This window comes from Notamacropus eugenii, chromosome 6 (assembly GCF_028372415.1).
Source record: "Notamacropus eugenii isolate mMacEug1 chromosome 6, mMacEug1.pri_v2, whole genome shotgun sequence".
NCBI classification, from domain to species: domain Eukaryota; kingdom Metazoa; phylum Chordata; class Mammalia; order Diprotodontia; family Macropodidae; genus Notamacropus; species Notamacropus eugenii.
The window spans coordinates 266,366,453-266,387,400 of NC_092877.1; the positions used below are offsets into that span (position 1 = coordinate 266,366,453).

Here is a 20,948-nt window from a genome sequence, read left to right on the forward strand (position 1 = left end):
TTTATGGGTAGAGAATTCAAAATGATAGAACTGTGGTCTAACATTTTTCAAAGTAGCTGAAGTTTTTATGGTGACATCAAGCTGTGCCATTATAATTAAAGTTGTGTTTGCATTTCCAATATAAAATCAGTTTTACAAGGGTTTGTAACTTTTCTCCCCCTGTTGAATATGAAATCTGCATTAAATATGTTTTAAAATAAACATGTACTTACTGTTTTTGATATTTTTAAGTGCATATATGTACATATACATCCTCACATTGGTACAAGAATTTATTAGATGAAGACACCTTTGATGACCAAAAGAATTTCAACTTTTTTAAAAAGATAGCTGACGTTTGATACCAGGCAGGACAAACAGTTGTCTACAGATTTAAGATATCCTAGAAAGTGTTGTATATGCTTTCCTTCCATGATGTGGACCAATAAGAAAATTCTGGCGAAATAAGGTACCTTTTTTTTAGGATAGATGTGAGTAGATTTTTGACATAGCTATGTTTTTCAATGCTTTTTGTATTCCCTCAAACAACAACAAACAACAAATTTTCAATAATAAGAAAAATAATATTTTAACTAATAAGACATAGAATTTTCAGTGTATAATTCAACAACATGGACTTACAGCTTTCAAAATATATACAAAACTATAATTTCTGTCAAATGTGTAATGCATCATTTCACACCTTGCAGAATTAGATACTGCGCATGTGTAGAGAAAGCCTAATTATTCAAGATCCACAGAGATATAGACAGAGGATTACATTGTGACTTATGCTATTTTAAATCACCTGTTGGTCAGAGACCCTTTAAATACTTAAATGCAACAGGTTAGCTGAATGTAAGAATAAGATGAATTAAAAAGGTGATTGAGAATAATTCTACCAGTTAATTTTTATATATCTCCACTTTGTTTTTTCAGGTCTGCTATTTAGGGGTGTGTGTGTGTGTGTGTGTGTGTGTGTGTGTGTGTGTGTGTGTGTGTGTGTGTGTGTGTGCGTGTGTGTGTGTGTGTGCGCGCGTGTGTGTGTGCACGTGTGTGTGTTGAGTGTAATTTCTTAAAATTTAGACAGAAAGGATATTCCCATAGAATGAGTTAATTTCGAAAACTGTAAGTTAAAAGAGATCTTTTATCATAACATACCAGAAAGTCTTTTGTCTTTTTTAAACAGAGTAACATTTTGTTGTTGTTGTTGCTGGTATTCACTTGAATTTCTCACAGTTTGAGATCCATAAAGTACATAAGTGTGTACCTGCTTTATATTTAGCTAGCCTTTCCTTTTTGAAGTCAGAGGATCTTACATCTATTTCTGACTGGCAAGGAAACATAGCTAACCTGTGTAAAATCCACATCGAGAATATCTTTTCATTTTTCTTTTCCCCCTACAATCTACTGAAATACAGAGCAGATAAAAAGAACATCTGCTATTATTATGTTAGCAATTTAGATGTCTGATTTCTTCCAACTTTCAGTCTATGATCTGTATTTACTAGCCCAGCTCAAAAAAAAACACAAAAAAACGTACTCACAAACAAGTGACCAAACAAACGAATGAATTAAAATCATACGTTTAGGTTTGCATAGGAACTTTCCCTAAAGTAAACTAAAAGCAAATGCAAACCTTCATAAAGATGTATGGAAGGAGAAAGTGTATGTAGATCTTCCATTTATACCTGATTTTCTTCAAAATCATTTTAATACGTCCTAATTCCTATAAGAAACTGTTCAAAGTGCTTTTGTTCGTCTTTAAGTTGACAGGAGATTGCTTAGATGCGTTTGGAAAATTACATGTCGTCGCGGATGAGATGAAATATGAAACATGTAATCTAACGGTAGTATTAAAAGAAAAGATGATCTCCCTTTCCTTTTTCGTCCCCCTCCCATTCCTCGCCCCCCCCCATCTCCCCGCCGTCTATGTCGCTCTCTCTTCACCTCCCTCCCCACCCACAATCTCTCTCCTCACCCTTTTTCTCCTCCCTCCCTCTCTTTCTCGTACTCTCTCGTTCTCTTTCTCAGTATCTCTCGCTCAGTCTGTGTTTCTCTGCTCCGGGTTCCTGGTTGGATAATTTGGGTTAATACTAGTGAGTGAGGTTTTTGAGGCTTCAAAGGGTATTTCAAGTTTCCGGAGCTCCTCCCCTCTGCACCGTGTGACAACAACAACTCGTCCAGAGAGCAGCCAGCACTTTTCAGCTCATTTTCTCTCTGTCATTCCCCTCTCAATCTTTGATCAATGTACTTGCCAGAGAGAACCGAAGTCCTTCAAACCTCCTCCTTTTCACCTTCATCTTTAACTTTGTGCTAGAGCAGGACCCAAAAAAACAATAGCCAACCCTCCCCCCCTCCCTCCCTCCCCCCTAAAAAAATTCAGCCCCCAATCCCAGCCCCTGGAGAGGACTACTCATTTGGACTTGCGGGACACTTTTGTGCGTGTCTCTCCTGCTTCTCGTTCTTACCCCCTCTGCCCTTCATTCTCCCATTCCTTTCTCTTCTCTTTTCTTTTTTTCATTCTTCTCTCTCTTTCCCCCTCTTTATCTTTCTGGGGATTTTGCTTTCTCTCGTTCGTTCTCCCCCTTTCCTTCCCCTCCCCCTGGTGTGTGGCAACTTTTTCCACCCCCCAATCTCCTTCTTCTCCTCTTATATGTCACCATGGCCGTGCCGGCTGCTTTGATCCCTCCGACCCAGCTGGTCCCCCCGCAACCTCCGATCTCCACTTCTGCCTCCTCCTCCTGCACCACCACCTCCACGTCCTCGGCGACCTCCTCTCCGGGTCCCTCCATCGGTCCCCCGGCGTCTTCAGGGCCAACCCTCTTTCGACCTGAGCCCATCGCGGCGGCGGCGGCAGCGGCAGCGGCGGCGGCGGCAGCGGCGGCGGCGGCGGCCACGGTCACCTCCACCAGCGGCGGCGGCGGCGGAGGCAGCGGCGGCGGCGGCGGCGGCGGCTGCACCAGCAGCAACGGAGGCGGCGGCGGCGGCGGCGGCGGCGGCGGCAGCTGCAACCCCAGCCTGGTCACCGCCAGCAGCACCAGCAGCAGCGGTAGCGGCGGCGGCGGCGGCGGCGGCGGCGGAGGCACCTCCAACCCCAGCCTCAACGTGAGCACCGCCAGCTGCGGCAGCAGCAGCAGCAGCAGCAGTAGCAGCAGTAGCAGCAGCAGCAGCAGCAGCAGTAGCAGCAGTAGCAGCAGCAGCAGCAGCTGCGGCAACCTCCCGGGGAAACCAGTGTATTCGACCCCTTCCCCAGTGGAGAACACCCCCCAGAATAATGAGTGCAAAATGGTGGATCTGAGGGGGGCCAAAGTGGCTTCCTTCACGGTGGAGGGCTGCGAGCTCATCTGCCTGCCCCAAGCTTTTGACCTGTTCCTAAAGCACTTGGTCGGGGGCTTGCACACGGTCTACACCAAGCTGAAGCGGCTGGAGATCACGCCGGTGGTGTGCAATGTGGAACAGGTTCGCATCCTGAGGGGACTAGGGGCTATCCAGCCCGGGGTGAACCGCTGCAAGCTCATCTCCAGGAAGGATTTCGAGACCCTCTACAATGACTGCACCAACGCAAGGTAAAGGGGGGTAATCCCTTAGCACCCAGCTCCCTCTTAACCACCCGCCTCCGCCCCCCTCTTTCTCGTCTTTCAGTCCTGCAGCCTCACCAGCCCCACCGAACCTCGGCACTCACCGAGTCTCTCTTTCCTTTCAGTGGTATTGTTGACAAGCCTGACCAAACTGAACCTCATCCAGTCTGTCCTGAGAAGTTGGAAAACCCATTCTCTCTATCCTGCGCTTACTTTCTCCCTTTTCCTTTTCCCCTCTCTTGCCGGTCCCATGCCCTCTCTCTACTCACCAGTAAAATGTTAAACTCTGTGTGCAGGGGAGAGTGGGCGGGGGGGGGGGGCAGTGAGTGCTTTGAGTGTTGAGGGACTTGGGAGAAAGGGGAGAATTGAGAGGAAGGGGCTGGGCTGGAAGCGTGGAGAACATTGAATCTTGCGGGGAAACTCATTCCTCTTCCAGTTTGCTAAAACCTGAGAACACCTACCTTGTCTCACCTCTGCCCTCCCACCGCGTGGAGTGAGGCTCCCCAAAGTCAGGCACTCCGGAGTGCGAGTCTCACTGAAGTGTGATTTTTGTTTGTTGCGGAGCGTGTTTCCAACGGGTGATTAAGATGAGGTTGGGGGAGGTTGTGAAAGGGGAAGATGCGGAATCCAACTCGAGGCATCAGGTTTTCCCAGCCAAGCAAATGGGCTGGGGGTGGGGATGGGGTGCTGGAAAGATGGGTTTCGGAGTAAGGGATGAGAATGCGGGGAGTAGTCTCCCTCCCCGTGGTGAAGCTAAGGAAATATGGTCCCGGGATAACACTTCAAAGTCTAGGGGCACACTGTTTTGGCGTCTGAGAATTGACCCAGTAATTGAACTATCAGTGTCCCATTTCTCCAGGGTAAATTTAGCTACAGCATATAAAGGGGAGGGAGGAAAGAGATACGATTCATATTCTGGAGTGTGTGTGCGTGTGTGTGTGTGTGTGTGTGTGTGCGCGCGCGTGTGTGCAAGTGATTGCCAGAAAGGAAGGAAAGTGGAAGGAAAGTAAGGCTGTTGCCATGGGGCAAAAGAGACTCAGCAGGCTGGTTCTCTTCTGGTGGGGTGGAGTTCCAGATACCGAGGCTTAACTGACTTGGGGAGAGGAGAAAGATGCCAGGTCCCTGCTCTTTCTGAGGTCGGTGGCTCAGTGAAGAAGCAAGTGCGGGAGTTGGGCTCGAAGGTGCAGTCGAGTTCCCAGTAGCTGCCTGGGAACCGAGGAGTGCCTTGGCTGTATTAGCCACGGGTCCAGTTCCAGAGCTGTTTCACTGTACGTCTGCGTGCTCGGAGGGGCAGGATTGTACCGGGAGGGGGCGGGAGAGGGGCAGCTTTTAGGGATCTGGAGATTGTAGGATCCTGGATCGTTCCTCAAACCTTTTGCCAACACACACACACACACACACACACACACACACACACACACACACACACACACACACACACACAACCTCTCTGGCACTGCAGCTCATCTTTTGTCCCATAGGAACGATGGAGCAAAAGTCAAAACCTAGAACAAATAGAACAAAATAGGAAGGGTGTAGTGAAAGTTAAGAGTTTCGTTTAGAGATGACAAGGGCAGACGAGAGGGAGGGAATAACGTGCATAACTGCCCTAGAAAAATCAAATGCTATTGAAATAAACGTGAAGACCAGAACAGAGAGGGCTCTATCTGCACATGTAGCTGATTAGGACGATAGGCTGGGCTGGGCGTGAAGGTAAGAGTTATTTTAGGAAGTAACCAGAAAGGAAGAGCTCCCCTGTTGTCCGAAGGAATGAGAACCGGACTCACAGACTGTCAGACTTGCATCTTAGCTGGCTACCTTGAGGGTAGTGATAAAACTCAGAAGATGAGAACCTTGTGGTGGGGAGAGGATCCTCTTAGCAAACGTCTCGGAACTGACTGGGTGCAGATATTCCCTTTCTGGTAGTTATCTGGGAATCAACATACAGGTCCCAAATGTCGAAAAAGTCAAAAAAGATTAAGTTGCAACATGTAAGAACAAAGCTTTGCCGCCTCCTTCTCCCCTCTTTTACGTTTATATTTTTTTATGAGACATTCCTTATTCTACTTGTTTCTGTATGCTTATCTGGGTGAGTATAAAGAACAGGTGGCAGTTAAAGGACTGAGGTGGGGGGGTAGGGATAAGGAAGGGCCTTCATTGGGATAATATGGCCAGGAGAGAAACATTTACTAATAACTTACAGATATCATTTTGGGGGCTACTTGTCTGAGTAGGAAACTCTTAAATGGTCTGTTTGAAAGAATGACAATTTTTATTTGAAGGAAGTTTAGAGATAGATGATCAAGTCTGTAATTCTTTGCAGGTACATTTTCTTTTAAAGTAAATCTTATTGTTGAAAGTTCAGTATACTTCGATTCAGTAAACAAACAGCAAGTCTAAGTTCTTTCTGTGTATTACAGCACAAACTGTACCAGTAAATCAAAGGTCACTTTCCATTAAATCTTGGTTAAGAACACTTTCCTTATAATATAAAATGATAAATATGCCATTTAATTGCTCACTTAAATAATTATGTCTTTCTCGTTTTCTTCAATTTTGTTAGTGTTTGGAACTGAAGTCTTTGTCATGGCCTATAAAAAAAAGCAGCCTAAGTCAAAATATTTTAAGAGTTTCTGCAGAGGTTAAGAATAGTTCTTAAGTTTATCATCAGAATGATTCAGTGTGCTTTAAAGGATAGATGCCCCAGAATTGAAAGACAAGTTCAATCCATTAGATCACATCTTTAGTTCTACTTACCACTTCAAAAATATCTTATCATCACCGTGATTATACTGTTGTCATCTGGTATTAATACTTTAGTTTGCAATTAAATGTGATGTTCCACCAAGCTTTCCCAGGTGATTTTCAGTTTGAAGATGTATTGGTTGCCTCCCTTGATACATTTTGATCTTTTACTTAACACCATCCTATGCTTATATTAATATCTGTAGCATACAAGCTCTGTCACCATTTGTTCATGAGATATTTTGCTACTGAGATTTCCTAATTCAACCAGGGATTCCAGAGCTTGGAGGTCTAGGGCTGGGGCTTGCAGTGCTTTATTTTGCCACAATATGCTGTCAGAACTATAATAGTGTGTTATTTAAAATCAATATGACATTATGTTTCCTCTGGAATAGTTTTAAAGAAGTAAGCACAATTTCTTGTGTCTAAAGTTTCAAAACTAAAACAACTCTTTCCCCCTAAAAGGTAGTTTAGCACCTTGACAGTAGAAGCATTAATTTCCTTGCCTTGAATGCTTATTTTACTCATCTGGATTTTAGTTCTCTTGTTCCTTGTCCTTTATGTTTACTAAAAAGAAAAGAAAACCCTTTTTGGCTTATAAAAAGGAAGAAACAGCACAAGTCAAAAAGGACTGCATTAGAAGGCAACTTAAAAATGAAATAATGTCTATTTTTCCAATCTCAGTAATCACATGCTTTTATAAAAGCAAATGTAATTATCTATTGGCATACCCTGGAAGATATCCCCAGTGTTCATATGGGTAAACTGAGGAATCACAATATTAACTTACCCAAAGTCATTCCACAAGTTATTAAGAAAGTTTGAATGGAATAAGATTAATCTCCTTGGTTTGACTAAGTGTAGTGTTTCTTAATAGCAAGTAAATGCTCAGTTAGTTGGTTATTACCATTAAAAGCAAACAAAACCAAAAACAGAAGAAAAGGAGGGGATCAAGAGGAAATCACCTATGGGTTAACCAGAGCTTACAGAAAGACTTCAACATGGGATGGAATTCAGGGGGTGTAGAAAATGCAGGAGAATACATGTAGAAGTTGTCAAAGGACAAAGGCAGACCTTGATCAGTTTCCTCCAATTATTTATTAAACTAAACATTAAATGAATGAGCTTGGCTGTTGCAAGGGAGGTTAGTTAATGAACTAGTAACCATTAAAAACAAAGTAAGCCATCAGTAAATCACTTATTTGTAGGTCTAAGTTAGAAATGTCTTTTACGTGTATTCATGTCATAGAAAAATTTTTATTCCCTTTCACATGAAATTCTGATTTCTGGGTCTTGGTTGCATTGAGTTTTTTATTTGTTTTCCCTAACACCAGATTGCGATTCAGGGTACAACACAGGAGTTGCTGAAGTTGGTTTAAAGATTTCACTCCCTTGAGTAGAGTGAATGTGTGTGCACTTCCATTCAAGCCTTTCACTATTTAGAATTTGTAGACGATACATATTTATAGTGCTGTATCTATAGATGAAGTATTGCTATAGCTCTTCATTTCATCTTAGGAGTAGATTCAGTGAATAGATGACAAAGTGAAAGATTTCCCAATATTGTATTCTTTTAAGGAAACTTTTCTTTCTAAAATACATTATGAATTTATTTGTTTTAGAAAAACGAAATGTGAGACACTGGGAAAACATGCTAGATTCCCAGATTCCCTCTTTTTAGGGAGCCACTACCTTTTTTGGCATTCTTTAATTAACTGGTCTGCTGAGATACCAGGTATTTATTTAGGATTTCATTCTTTGCTTATATGTCACAGATTTGAGTTTCATTATAGAATCTTTAAAATAAAACCATTCCTCAACTCCACAAGGTTTATACACACAGGTAAGCCAGTTGCAGTACAAAGATAGCTTTCCCATGGGCCACACCAAAAGAAAAGAAGCCAGAGTTGATAAATGTTTGTATCGAAACAGATTGATGATAGAAGTTAAGTGTAATATTTCATTTTATCAGTTTTTTAGAAGATTTGTCTAGTAAATTATGAGAGAAAATCCAAGTTTGGGACTTTTCAGAACTGTTTACCATTCATTTTGATTCATTTCCCTGATTGGTGTTAATATATTTGGTTGCTGATACTGATTTTGTTATTGGCAAGTCTCAACCAAATATGACGATTCCAGTTGAAATTGGCTATGAAAAAAAGAGCACTCTGATATAGGTTTTCCTTTGCTCAATGAAATCATTTATCCAACTAAGCCAGTAGCCTGCCTACTGCAATATAACCCATCCTTAATGTTCAATGGGAGGTGTTACCCTACATAATGTTCTTGGTTATTCCTTTAATAGTGTTGCACATAGTTGTGGAGATGAAGGTTTACTTTCTGACCTCCACAGATTATTAGCTAATGCTCTGAAGCATGACATTTGATTACCCATAACAATATTTTACATTCTGCAGTTACAAATGTTATTAAGAACTAACTAGGAAATATGTTACCTTTTAGAATCTGGATAGAAGCAACTCAGTCTGTGTGTGTGTGTGTGTGTGTGTGTGTGTGTGTGTGTGTGTGTGTGTGTGTGTGTAGAAAAAAGAGCTTGCTTTATAAGACTCAAATGCTATATCCAAGTATTTTTTTGGTCTAATTTCTTATATTAAGTGAAACTTGTTCAGAAGTTACTGAGAGCAGCTATTAGCCACCATGCCCCTTTAATTGTGTCACCCTATATTGATTACAGCCTTGGCTGACTTTTAGTATAATTCACTCCTCTTTTGGAAATTCTCTATGAGCAAATTACCAGAGTAGTGCATTTTCCTTTATTATTTTTTTTATTTGATGCTTTGTTTTTAGAATGTAAGTTGCACTTATAAATGAGATTAATGTGCTTGATTTTAGCAATGATTTGTAATTTGATTATCATTTGGCATTATTTTTGTCCTTTCCAGTTATTTTGCTACACTGTTCCATTCAATTACTTTTGTCAGTCAAGTAAATTAATAATTAAAATTGTCTTGTCTTAGCAGAATAGAGTACAAGTATCATAAAATTCAGAAAGAATGAAAACCTAGCAGGTTGTGATTTGGCTTCTTTGTAATAACTATTAGGACAATGTAATTTGATATGTCTTTTAGATAGATTCAGGTAAATCTGTATCATATTTACATATATATACATATATTACATGTATGTTTAGAACTTAGGTTTAAAGATGCTAAAACTTAGCCTGCTGAATGCTCAACTTGGAAGCAGTTTTTTTTTTAGATTGTTCAATTAACAACAGCTACTTTTACCCCTTGAAAGTAACAGGAAGAGTAAAATTGTGTCAAATATTTGCTCTTTAAAATCTACAATTTAAAAGAGACTGTATAATTTTATGTTTTTAAATAGCATTTGCAATTAAATATTGTATGACCTTTACATATTTCTCAGCCTCATAATGGAGATGACACATACATAAGACTGCTCAGTTAACTCGAAAAGACATCATTCATACTACATGTCTAAATGGTATAATATAAATATTCCAGAGATATAATTAAAAGCAGAGAATGAACTTATATTTACTTATTTTTTTTTTTTAGAATGCGGGTCACATAGGAATTTTAAAAATTTTTACTTTTAATTTTAAATATTACTATTGGCAACAAGAAGAGTTAATTAAAGCCTTGTATAAGGGGTTGATTTTTATAAAAAATAACAAACCTAAACTGTCTTGAATCAAAGAACTATTATACTGTACTCATACTGAAAGACTCAAACATCGGAGCATTTAAGCAGAGGTTTTATGAATATATGTTATTCACTATCTTGTTTTGGTAGAGGTATTTTACATAGAAAGTTTCCAGTGTCAGCAGTAAACTTATTTCCATTTCACTAGTGAAATATAATGTTATCTACAATTAAAAGTTACCAATAGTTTTAAATTAAAATGTTACCAATTAGCAATGAGTTATGTTTGTATATATACATATGTATATTATATATATATATATTCTGCTGTGTTCTACAATGAACCTATTCAATTGTGAAATGAGTTTACAATAATTGTTTGTTTTTATATTAAGATAGATTAGTTTAAAGAGTTACATTCTGTTACTTGCCAATTCATTTTTCAAAAAGTTAACCAAAAAGTAAAATTGCTTATTCTTCATTTTCATGGGCAACTTTGGTTATTTTTGGATGGAATTGGAGAAATTTGAAGATGATTGCTACTTTTTCTCTTACAGAAACAGTTTGTGCCTAAATGACAAACTGCACAAATAAATGTGCACAGGGGTAGAAAAAGAAATCATTCTATTTTGTCATTCAAAAGCTGGAAACCTGACCTTTTTTTTTTTAATTTTTTGCTAAATGGTGCTCTGGAACTTATTTTTAGTTAAATCTGGAGCACAATGTGGAGCTTAGACATAAATACAATTGGCTGAAGCTAATGGCTGAAAATGGTTTCATTTAAAAAAAATTGTAACAAAACATATGTAGAGAGTGACTAAAATTATTCATTGCTCTCCAATCAAGGATTATAAAGCAGGTGCATTGATAATTTCCTGGTATGCCTTTCCACTCTAACCAGGAGTTTACTCTCTGTGAAGATAAGAGGGTGTTTCAATCACAAAATTTTATTCATCTTTAGACCTTTCTAAATTGTTCCCTAAATTAGCCAAATTGCTGAATTCTGCCAACTGTGTGGTGGTTTTCTTTTCTGATCCAAATTGGCTTGGAGTTGAACTATGCTGTCAAGCTAGGTTTCCTCTGCATGTTTAAATGTATTTGAATGGAAGGAAAGTTCTTAAAAGACCACTGATTAACCAGAGAACTACATAATATGCAGTTAGTTTGCTCACCATTCCTTAGCATGTTTGCCTAGGAAGTGGCCAAAAGCAGCTTGTTACCTGCTGTTTAAAAAAAGAAAAATAAAGTTTGGAGCGACATGCCAAAAGAAGACATTTATTGCAACCATAACTGCTAAATTATAGTCACCAAACTTTCCAGAAAGGATAACCACAATATGTTAGTGAATAAAACACACATCTCTTATCATGAAGTCAAAACTGATAGGATAGAACAGACTGGGATAAGTATTATATTAGAATATTTATAAAAATCTTGCATTGAATAGATACGATATATCTTAGACATGTTTAGAAACATATTGACATGTTTATGTACAAACAACAAATTTTAGAATCTGCTACGATTACATGATTTGTGATTGGGTAGTAATGTTTCGTTTCTACTTTTTCTTGGAAAAGAGAGTTTGTAATTAGACCATCACATAAAATGGATACTAGTAAGATGAATGAGGAGACATCATATAATATGACACTCGATGTAGCTTAGCCTTGATTTTATTTGGTGTCAAACACTTTGTAATAATTTGGTTGTCCCACCAGCAAAAAGGCATTTTTTTTTCTTTTAAGAACAAAACCAGCACAAACTAGGAAAGAAAGTGTACAGCAAACATGTCATATTCACTTAAAATATATTGAAACATACACATCGAACAGTGCATGTCGTTATGTCAGGACTTTGGTGAATGAACAGATGTAAAAAATATCTTATCCCCAAATTCCTGGGTTACAGTCAACTTTCAAATATAGGTGAAATACAACATGTAAAACTTTAAAATGTGGCACACTAAATTTTATTTACTGCTTACTTCCTACCCCCAACTCCCATCTATTTAATTTATAATAAGTTAGCATCTCTTATAGACACACATAAAACTTTGGTTTCATGATGATGTTTATAGAAAATAAATCATTTTGAATATAAAAATATATCCTGTATTCAACTGTCAGAAGTCTAAAATACTATGTAGATAATTATTTTCGTGTGTGTGTGTGCATATAATTTAAGCCATTTTTCTAGATTAATTCTTGGTAATATGCTTTCTCTTTGCTGGAAGTGGACAGTTATTGTTTCGTGCCTTTAGCAAGGCTGCCAAAAGGCAGATATTAGAACACTGTTCCCTTGACTATCCATTCATACATCTTATTCTGGGAGACGTAGGGACCGCAACAAGTGTAAGATCATCAGTGCTTCAGTGATGCTATGACCATGTTATTATAAATGGTCCAATGTTGCTATTTAAGTTCTTTGCCCTGACATTGTCCTTCATGTTCCTGCTTAAATTGCATTGAATAGACAAGACATGAAAAACATATCTTGTAATCCAATTATTACTATTAGTGGTAATAATAATGTTAATAATTGATTGAGAAAGAACAATATATTGAATCCTTCTTAACTCTTAAAAGCCTCAAAAAAGTTATAGGATGGCATTCTTGTTTTCTCATTTTAACCCATTCAAGTTCCAGCCTTCTGACTAAATGTTAATCTATAGCCTGGGATATGAGAAACAACTTTGTCTCTTGAGGTATTATTACTTCTGCACCACACTGGGTGGTAATGGGACTGAAGGGTTCTGGACAAGTGATTTCTCAATTGTGAAAAACTTGTGGTGTGGAAACTCCCTCCACCAGTGTAGTTGAACAAGGCATCTGCAACTTAGACTCTTAGTATTTTTGAACACCAAGAGGTTAGGTCACTTGCTTGACATCCTGTATGTATCAGAGGAAGAACGGAACCGAGGTCTTCGTGATGCCAAGTCCTGCTTTCAATGCAATATGAAAAATAGGTTTACAAACTCTCTCTCTCTCTCTCTCTCTCTCTCTCTCTCTCTCTCTCTCTCTATATATATATATATATATATATATATATATATATATGTGTGTGTGTGTGTGTTTGTGTGTATGCATATGTACACATATGTGGTTTGTGTTATGTGTGTATTGTATGTATATCTAACGAGATAAATACACACATTCATACATATACATTATATAATGCTTTGGCCAATTTAATCTGTGTGTAAATTTCATGGTATATTTGTGTGTCTGTAAATTGTGCAGTCATTGAAGTGTGAAATTTAACTCCTTTCACTAGTAATAAAGCCATATACATGCCATATGAATGAAAACAGAGTTAAACTGATTTCAACAGGACACTTTCATGCTGATTTATTTTTCAAGTGGACTGTTCATATATATTCTGTTATTAGAATCAGAGTTGGTAATCTTACCTTTTAAAATTTTGAAACTCAAAACATATCACAGCATATGTGAAAAATCTATAATACATATTTGACAACTTATCCAATCAATAGGCTTTGCAGGTTAAGCTGTCAATAAAGTTGGCATTACTTTTTCTTCGAAAGGTTTTCCATGCTATACTGTAATTTACAAAAACAGAAGAAAGTTAAAGTGATGAGCTATTTTAATTGTCAGTAAAATGTATTTTCATTTAATGTCATTACTCTGTCCTTTCTTGATATTGTTAGATTAAGCCACTTGAATATGTCAGATTAATTTTAGATAAAGAGGGGGTAATTTAACCTTAACTGATTTTTCAAACTTGTTTCATATACAGTAAAAATGAATGACTGAAAAGTCAATGTACTTTTCATTAGACTCTTGCTTTTACAACCACGAAAATGTGTCTTTAATTTTCAATGCAAAATTACATTATAATTGAAAATAATTTTGTACTATATACATATATTGTATAGCCTTAGAGTATAATCAGATGGGATTCACTATTGATAATGATAATGCCATTTCCCACCCTAACCCCCATTTCTTTTTTTTATATTCATGTTAATTGTTTTCAGGATTTCCTGTGCTTCAGAAGAAGAATGGCTGCTAAAATAGTTATATAAGAATGATAGGGAAAACAATTTCATAGCCTTATAGATAACTACTCTCTTAAAAACTTTGCCTTCAATGAGATGGATAAGGGTAAGGGGTTAAATATGCAGGTGTAGGTCAGGTGATGTATATTACCATTTTATACAGTGGATTGTAATTGTCTTTGAAAACACCTGATAGTGGATGACTTAAATTGAAATCAGTTACTTTCTTAATCTTTCTAAGGCATTCCTCAAGTACTTGCATCATTGGTGAAAGTTCAGGCATCTATTGATTACAGGCAGAAAGACTCTCCTAACATAGTGACTGTCTATGAGGGAGAACACATCACGTACACTAGTGGAATTTTAAAAATGAAAACAATGAACATTAAAAGATTAATGGCATCCGCTGATTGGGTCACCTCTAATTTTGTATACACAGGAGGAAAAATAAAGATGTATAATGGTTAAGGAGATCTTATCATTACAGGAAGAAGAATGCTAGGTGAAGAATGATTTTTAATTATTTTTATTATTTTGTGAGCTCTGCTGCTTTTATTCTTCAGTGCTTAAGAATTCTCCAACAAGGGCATGTTTTAATCAAAGATGAATATGCATCTTCTGTTCAGTTAATTTTTTTTTCACTCCATCAAAGATGCATGCAGATTTGAACTTGTAACCAAGAAGAGTGCTTCCATGCTTCAAATTGCCCGAAGACCCCCAGGGACAGAAACTTGACCTGCTTTTATGAAACCATAGAATTACATTTATACATGTTACCCCATGGGAAAGGAATAAACTGATCCCAATTCAAACCTTAATACTGGAGACTTATAGGTCAAATTTGATTTTTCTTCTTCATAACACCTGTTTGGCTACTAAATTTAGTAACTAGATAGATTTAGGAAATTGTTTTTTAGATTATTCATAACATTCCTCAGTTCTGTGACTGGTACGCCTTTTTATTTTGTAGTTAGGTTGATTTTCTTTTTGTAGCAAGACATTTAGAGTTAGTTGGGTTTTCTTTAGTACCATTTCAGTCCCCATAAAGACACAATCAATTTTAGGAGAAAGAAAGGTTTAATGTATTTAATTGAGTGTGGCAACAATGAATTCATATTTGTGTCATTAATTTATAACTACACAAGACTCTTCTTATTAGAAATGGAAACTACGATGTCATTTTAAGTAGTCCTGCTTATTTGTGTTTTTATTTTTATCTTCTAGAATAAGAATATCTCTGTACGATTACAATCAAATCTAACAGACTAGCCAGTTTGAACAGAAACATTTTCTGTCTAGTAGAACCACAAAGTGGGATATCAGAGGTCTGGTCCTCCTCCTTATGTGTACTTTAAGTGGTCATGAGGTTGCATTTTTTTTCAGTCCTACCTAAATTCACTTAGTAAAATAGTCCTGTGCTGGAAAGTTCATGTTAAGTATGTTAAACTTTAAATCTACATCAGTCTGGTTATTTTCTAAGCTTTCATTAGAAGGCAGCTATGTACGTGGGGGTTGATTATGTGTTGAAGTAGAGGAGCAGGGAAGCAAAGGCCCTTCTCTTCTGACAGCTCTCAAATGGAGGACCTCAAGGAGGACCAATGGGCAGTGAGGTGGCAGAATGGATTAGACCACTGGGACCAGAGTCAAGAAGACTGGATTCAAATCCAGCCTCAAACACTTACTAGTTGTGCGACCCTGGGCAAGTCACTTAACTCTGTTCTCCTCAATTTTCTCATCTCTAAAATGAGCTAGGGTAGGCAATGGCAAACCACTTCAGTATCTTTGCCAAGAAAACCCCAAAAGGGATAAGAGTTGGATGTAACTGAAAGTAACTAAACAACAGGAGGACCAATGGGGACCAATCCCTCCAAGTTTTCTTTCTTTTTCCTAAACCCACAGTCATATTTCTGATAGCACATGGAAAGTTCTGTGATTAGAAGTTTAGGGCTAAAAGTGAGGAATAGAGTTTTCTTAATTAAAATAAGTAAAATAATTTGAAAGACCATTTACCTCTGTATTGTTTAACTTCCCTAATACTAGACTGAATTAATCATTGTCTCTAATTTCCTTAGAAGAATAAATCAAAGAGGATTATTGGAATATCTCCCTAGGAAGAAATAATTTCTAGGCTTATGAAAAACGTTGATAATTTTATGTGAAGGACCTAGAAAGTTACACAGTGTTCCTTAGGAGCTTTATAAGACATAAAATACATTTTAAAAAATTGTAATTTTTTTCAGTTATAAACTGACACTGTCAGTGAGCCTACATAACTACAACTATCTTGGCTAACGTGGTAAATTAGACATTTCCAAATATCAGTTTGGCTTTATGTTGACAAGATAACTGAATATTTGCTGGGTTCTATGTTTGCATTTTAGTGTCTGTACTCAGAATTCTGAGGATGGCATAATACCATAAAACTGTAAAAACTATATGATGGTTCCTTCTTTAATTGTGAATGAAGGAAAAGGGGATGACCTCATTCCTTCAAGTTGGGAATTTACATATCTAGTGCAATTAGTATGGCCTTGTTTCCTTTTTACCTCAATGGCTGACTATAGCTTTATTTCTTTCATACACTTCAATATGTCACAAAGGGCTGATGTGGTGATAGGAGACCCGAATTTGAACCCTCTTTCTTTCTTAAATTATCTATATAATCTTGGACAAGTCATCTTACATCTCTGGCCCTCAGTTTCCTAATCTGTAAAATGAGAAAGTTGGACTAGGTGGTTTCCAAAGTTCTTTCTAGCTTTAAGTGACAAACCTGTGATAACTTAGAGTATAACTATGTGAAATATATATGCACACACACATATATGTGAGACTTTCAGATTAAATTTACCATTTCAAATTCTAGTAAATAAATATTTTTAAAAATCATGAATCAATATATGACATTTTACATATTTTTCCCCATAAAAGTTATTTTTTGCTATCAATATTAAACACCATAGTCAAAACAACCTTTTATGACTAGTTTCTTTTTAATATATTAACAATAATGTTCATTTTTAGATAAAAATACCTTGCATGTACTGAAGTAGATATGAAATATGAAATAAAAATTATTTTAAAATAGTTTTTTTTCCTGTGAAGTTAGAATAAGGCCTCACTTTTTCAGGACTTGGAAGCACCAACTTCACTAATTTTCAAATATTTTTAGTTTAGTTTTTCATTTTGAATTTATAAAAAAAATAAAAAAACAACCCAGAATAGTAGATACTCTAATTGACCTAGAGTCATTGTGCACCAACTTTCCTCCCCCTCCTTTTCTTTTTGGGAGGGGGTTAAGTGAGGGCCCATGACAGGGATGCTGTTTGTTTTTCACAAAAGTTGTTTGTGATTTCAGGTACTCCTGGGAAATCTCTGGATCAGATTCACATCTGTTCCTGTCAAAGTGGGTGCTAAGATACCGGTCACCCAGCAACCATGTCCAAGAGGGAATTGGGCCGATAATAACTTCAAAAAGGAATGACAGATGCTAGATTAGGATGAAAGACAAAACGCATGAAAAATGAGCTTGTTAGAATCAAAAAATTGTTCAAGCACCTTTATGCAAATTAAATGAATATTGAACATTTGCATGCAGCAATTTCTACTTTTTCTGTTGATTGAGAAGAAAAAGGATGGTACATTTAAAAGCACAAATGTGACTTCTTTTTGTACCAATTAACATACAAAGCAGTATTCTTTTTAAAAAATAAGATTAGCCATCTGGGTTCTTAGTTCTATACCATGAATGTTTTTTCCAATATTTTTCTAATGAGAGTAGTTCTTTTGAAAAATATTTTATCTTCAAATTCATAATAATAAACAGTCATATGTGAATTGAAATTATTTTAGATGAATTCAATTCCATTTCTTTAGTGAAGATTTCAAGAGTAACCTTATTCTGTTGTCCTTGAAATTGGTTAATGTACATTAATAAAAGATCACACAAGATGAGTTCACACCAAATGCTAAGGTTTCTGATTGACTGGTCAAACAACACTGCTTTAAAATAAAACCTAGTGCCTCACACTTAAGGAATGATGTTAGAAAGCTCCCATAAAATAACACCATCTCAGTTTTCAGGTGTTTCTTGGATATTCCATGGATTTTTCTATTGAAATGTTCACACAACAATCAGAGTATAGAAGGCCCTGATAAAATGTCCTGATTGAGAGAGGATTCTGTGTCTTGGTTTAGCAATGTCTAATGTGGTCACGTACAGAAATTGATTTTCTTCAGAAATTAATTAATTTTTCATATCGCCCTAAGCTGCAGTTAAAAAGAGTGCATACTTGTCTGTTTTTTCCAGAAATATTGCCTAATCATATTAATACCATTGCCCCAAGGATGAAAAGATAATTGTACAAATGCATTTGGAAATATGTATCACTGAGTATTTATGATTAAATTATGCAAATGACCCAGCTCTCATCCTTTCCAGACCCAGATTGTCTAATTAGGATTGATATGCTGAATAGATGTTCCAGAATTTGAATACAAGCATGTCCAAGGAGCAGAAAATTGGAAATGACAAGGCTGAAATCCTAAGAAAACTGTCTTTCTCTTTTATACTTTGTTAATGTGGTGTTAGCAGTTGCAGTTTTTCCTTTGGCTATATTCTGACTCGTGTGTTCCTGTGAGGAACAACTCTCCAAAATGAATTTAACTTTAGCAAATAATAGTTCATTTCCATTCAATAGTGATTTTTAAAATTACATATCTAGTCAAGTCTTCTAGCCTTCAAAATTTCAAGTTCCTTTTGACAATATAAATTAATTGCTAATTAGGCAACTACTGTTTTTCATGAGTGAGATCTGGTATTATATTTCTAGTTTATAGCTGCCTTTCTAGAACATTTTCCTACTCTAGTCATGAAATACATCTTCTTACTATTTTCCTTTAGGATATATTTTCTTGAATCTGCCTTTCATTTATCAAGCAATTAACCACACACCCTTTTAAACTTGCATACATTTTAAACAATTGATTTGGGGGAGGCGGTATTGGAAACACTACATTTGAAAATGAACAGTGTTCAAATTTGAGGTCCTCAGCAGGTTTTCTCCCTCATTTATTACACTCATTCATCTTAGAAGGAAGGGTGGTAGTAAGTAGTTATGAAGAGTACTGAACTGTCAGTACTCCAGCCATTGTTAAGCAGCGGGTAGTCACTCCCTCTGAACTCTGCTGGCTCCTGCTTCCCATCTGCAGGATGATGGATTGCTATGTTTAATACATTTCAGCTTTTGTCTGTCATAGTGTGGACAGACAGCACTATCAATGATTTCAACAGTGATTAGAGAATAATCTCTACCCACTCCTATTGGCCAGACAGATTCCAGGAATGTTTGATGTAACAAACTGGTTGGCAGTTTCACCATGCAAACGTGGGGTTTAACATCAACTGTATGCTCGATGGTTTAAACCAGTACTGAGCCCCACTGAGAATTGTTAAGACTCCATAACCACTTTAGAACAAAATTACACAAGACAACATTAAAAAACGTTTTGATTCTCAATCTAAAATATTCATCCCAAGTGGTCTCAAGTTTGAAGATAAATTAGTATTCTTTTTATAGTAGCAGTAAGTGTTTCCTAATAGGAACACATTCCATAGGCTAGGATGTCACCGGTGTTATGCCCATCAGTCCTGAAGCATTTAGTGACTATTGAGAAGGTAAAAGTGCAGAGATCCTGGTAAAACAGTAAGATATGACATAGCAAGTGTCATGCTGGGATTTGCTAGCCTGTGAGTACATTGTGATTCATAAGTCCAAAGGCTGAATGATTCCAACAGCCAGAGGTCTCTTTGCACCAGCGTAACATTTTCCCTAGAGTCTTATTGTATATATAAACTGGTGCCAAGGAAATGCAATTGATAAAAGGAAAAGAAACTGTTCTTTTAAATCTCTTAAATCTCATGTAACCAGCATGGATGAAGTTTTATTTATAGAACAGAATTTGCTTCTAAATTGAATGGTATTGATAAAAATGTAGTTAGAATAACCTTAAATCATTAGCCTTTTGAAAGGATTATTTTATCTTGTTTTATTTTTCTGGTTAAACATCCAAGCCAACAATACAGGCTATGTCTAATTTTTACTTTTATTTTGAAATAAAAAATCGAAATCAGGAGACGTTGCTTGCTCTCAATACAGCTTTATTAATAGCACAGGATAATTAAAAGCATGGATGGCCAAGAATGAAGGCCTGATAAGGCCTGCCAACAGTACAATTTAGTAGAGTTGTGTGTATGTGTGTATGTGTGTGTGTGTGTTGTGTGTGTTGTTGTAGGTGGTTAGAGTTTTTCCAAAATTTTCACTTATGTTTCTGTCTTGCCTCTATTGTTTCTATTATATGTCTCATAGGATTCTTTTCATAAGCAGTGACCTTTGACCTCTTTTTTGTACTTATGCATCTTATCTACAGGTCATGTTTATAGATGCTGATTTGATTTTTTTAAGAGATCCAGATGATACTTATCCTCTTGGGAAAGTTCTTAAAAATGTGCATTTATTTTGAGATTCATACTATTCTACACAATCATTTTTAGGCTTGACTTGTTAAAAACTCTTTTCAACTGGAAATGCATTGGGCAACTCCCCATCTTGTGAAGCACTCTGTTGCCAGAAAAAAAAAAAATCAGTCATATTAAGAAGGATAATGTCTGCAACTTTTGTCTCTGAATTAACATTGTGCTGGCTATGTTGGTTAATGATGTAAGCAATATCTTTCTCCTAAAAGTAGGCTATTTAATAATGTAAGCACTCTGACACCTAGATCTATTATTTTTAAGAGGTGGAATACCAAGTCTTTCTTTGTTTACTAGATCCCGGGGGAGGGAAAATGAAGGCAGCAGTTTCTTCATCAGGAACAAGACATTTGGGGTGATTACAGACCATAAGGTAGCGGTCTACATGTGCCTACACATTCACACATACACACAAGTCATTATGGAGTGTAACACAGTAATCGAGGTATAGTTGAATGTATCCCAA

At 36.9% G+C, this 20,948-nt stretch overlaps 1 protein-coding gene across 3 annotated transcripts in view; it reads left to right on the top strand.

Annotated features, from left to right (window-relative positions):
* The first annotated feature begins 2,358 nt into the window (after window positions 1-2,358).
* The window catches only part of DACH1 (dachshund family transcription factor 1), a 483,132-nt gene continuing 464,542 nt past the window's right edge, over window positions 2,359-20,948 (top strand). For 2 of the 3 annotated variants that reach the window (XM_072622317.1, XM_072622316.1), the window contains exon 1: window positions 2,508-3,548. In XM_072622317.1, coding sequence (XP_072478418.1) covers window positions 2,644-3,548 — 905 coding nt within the window. In that variant the 5' untranslated portion in view covers window positions 2,508-2,643. Of the gene's footprint in view, window positions 3,549-20,948 lie in introns of all 3 variants that reach the window. The other variant, XM_072622319.1, reaches the window with a different exon arrangement.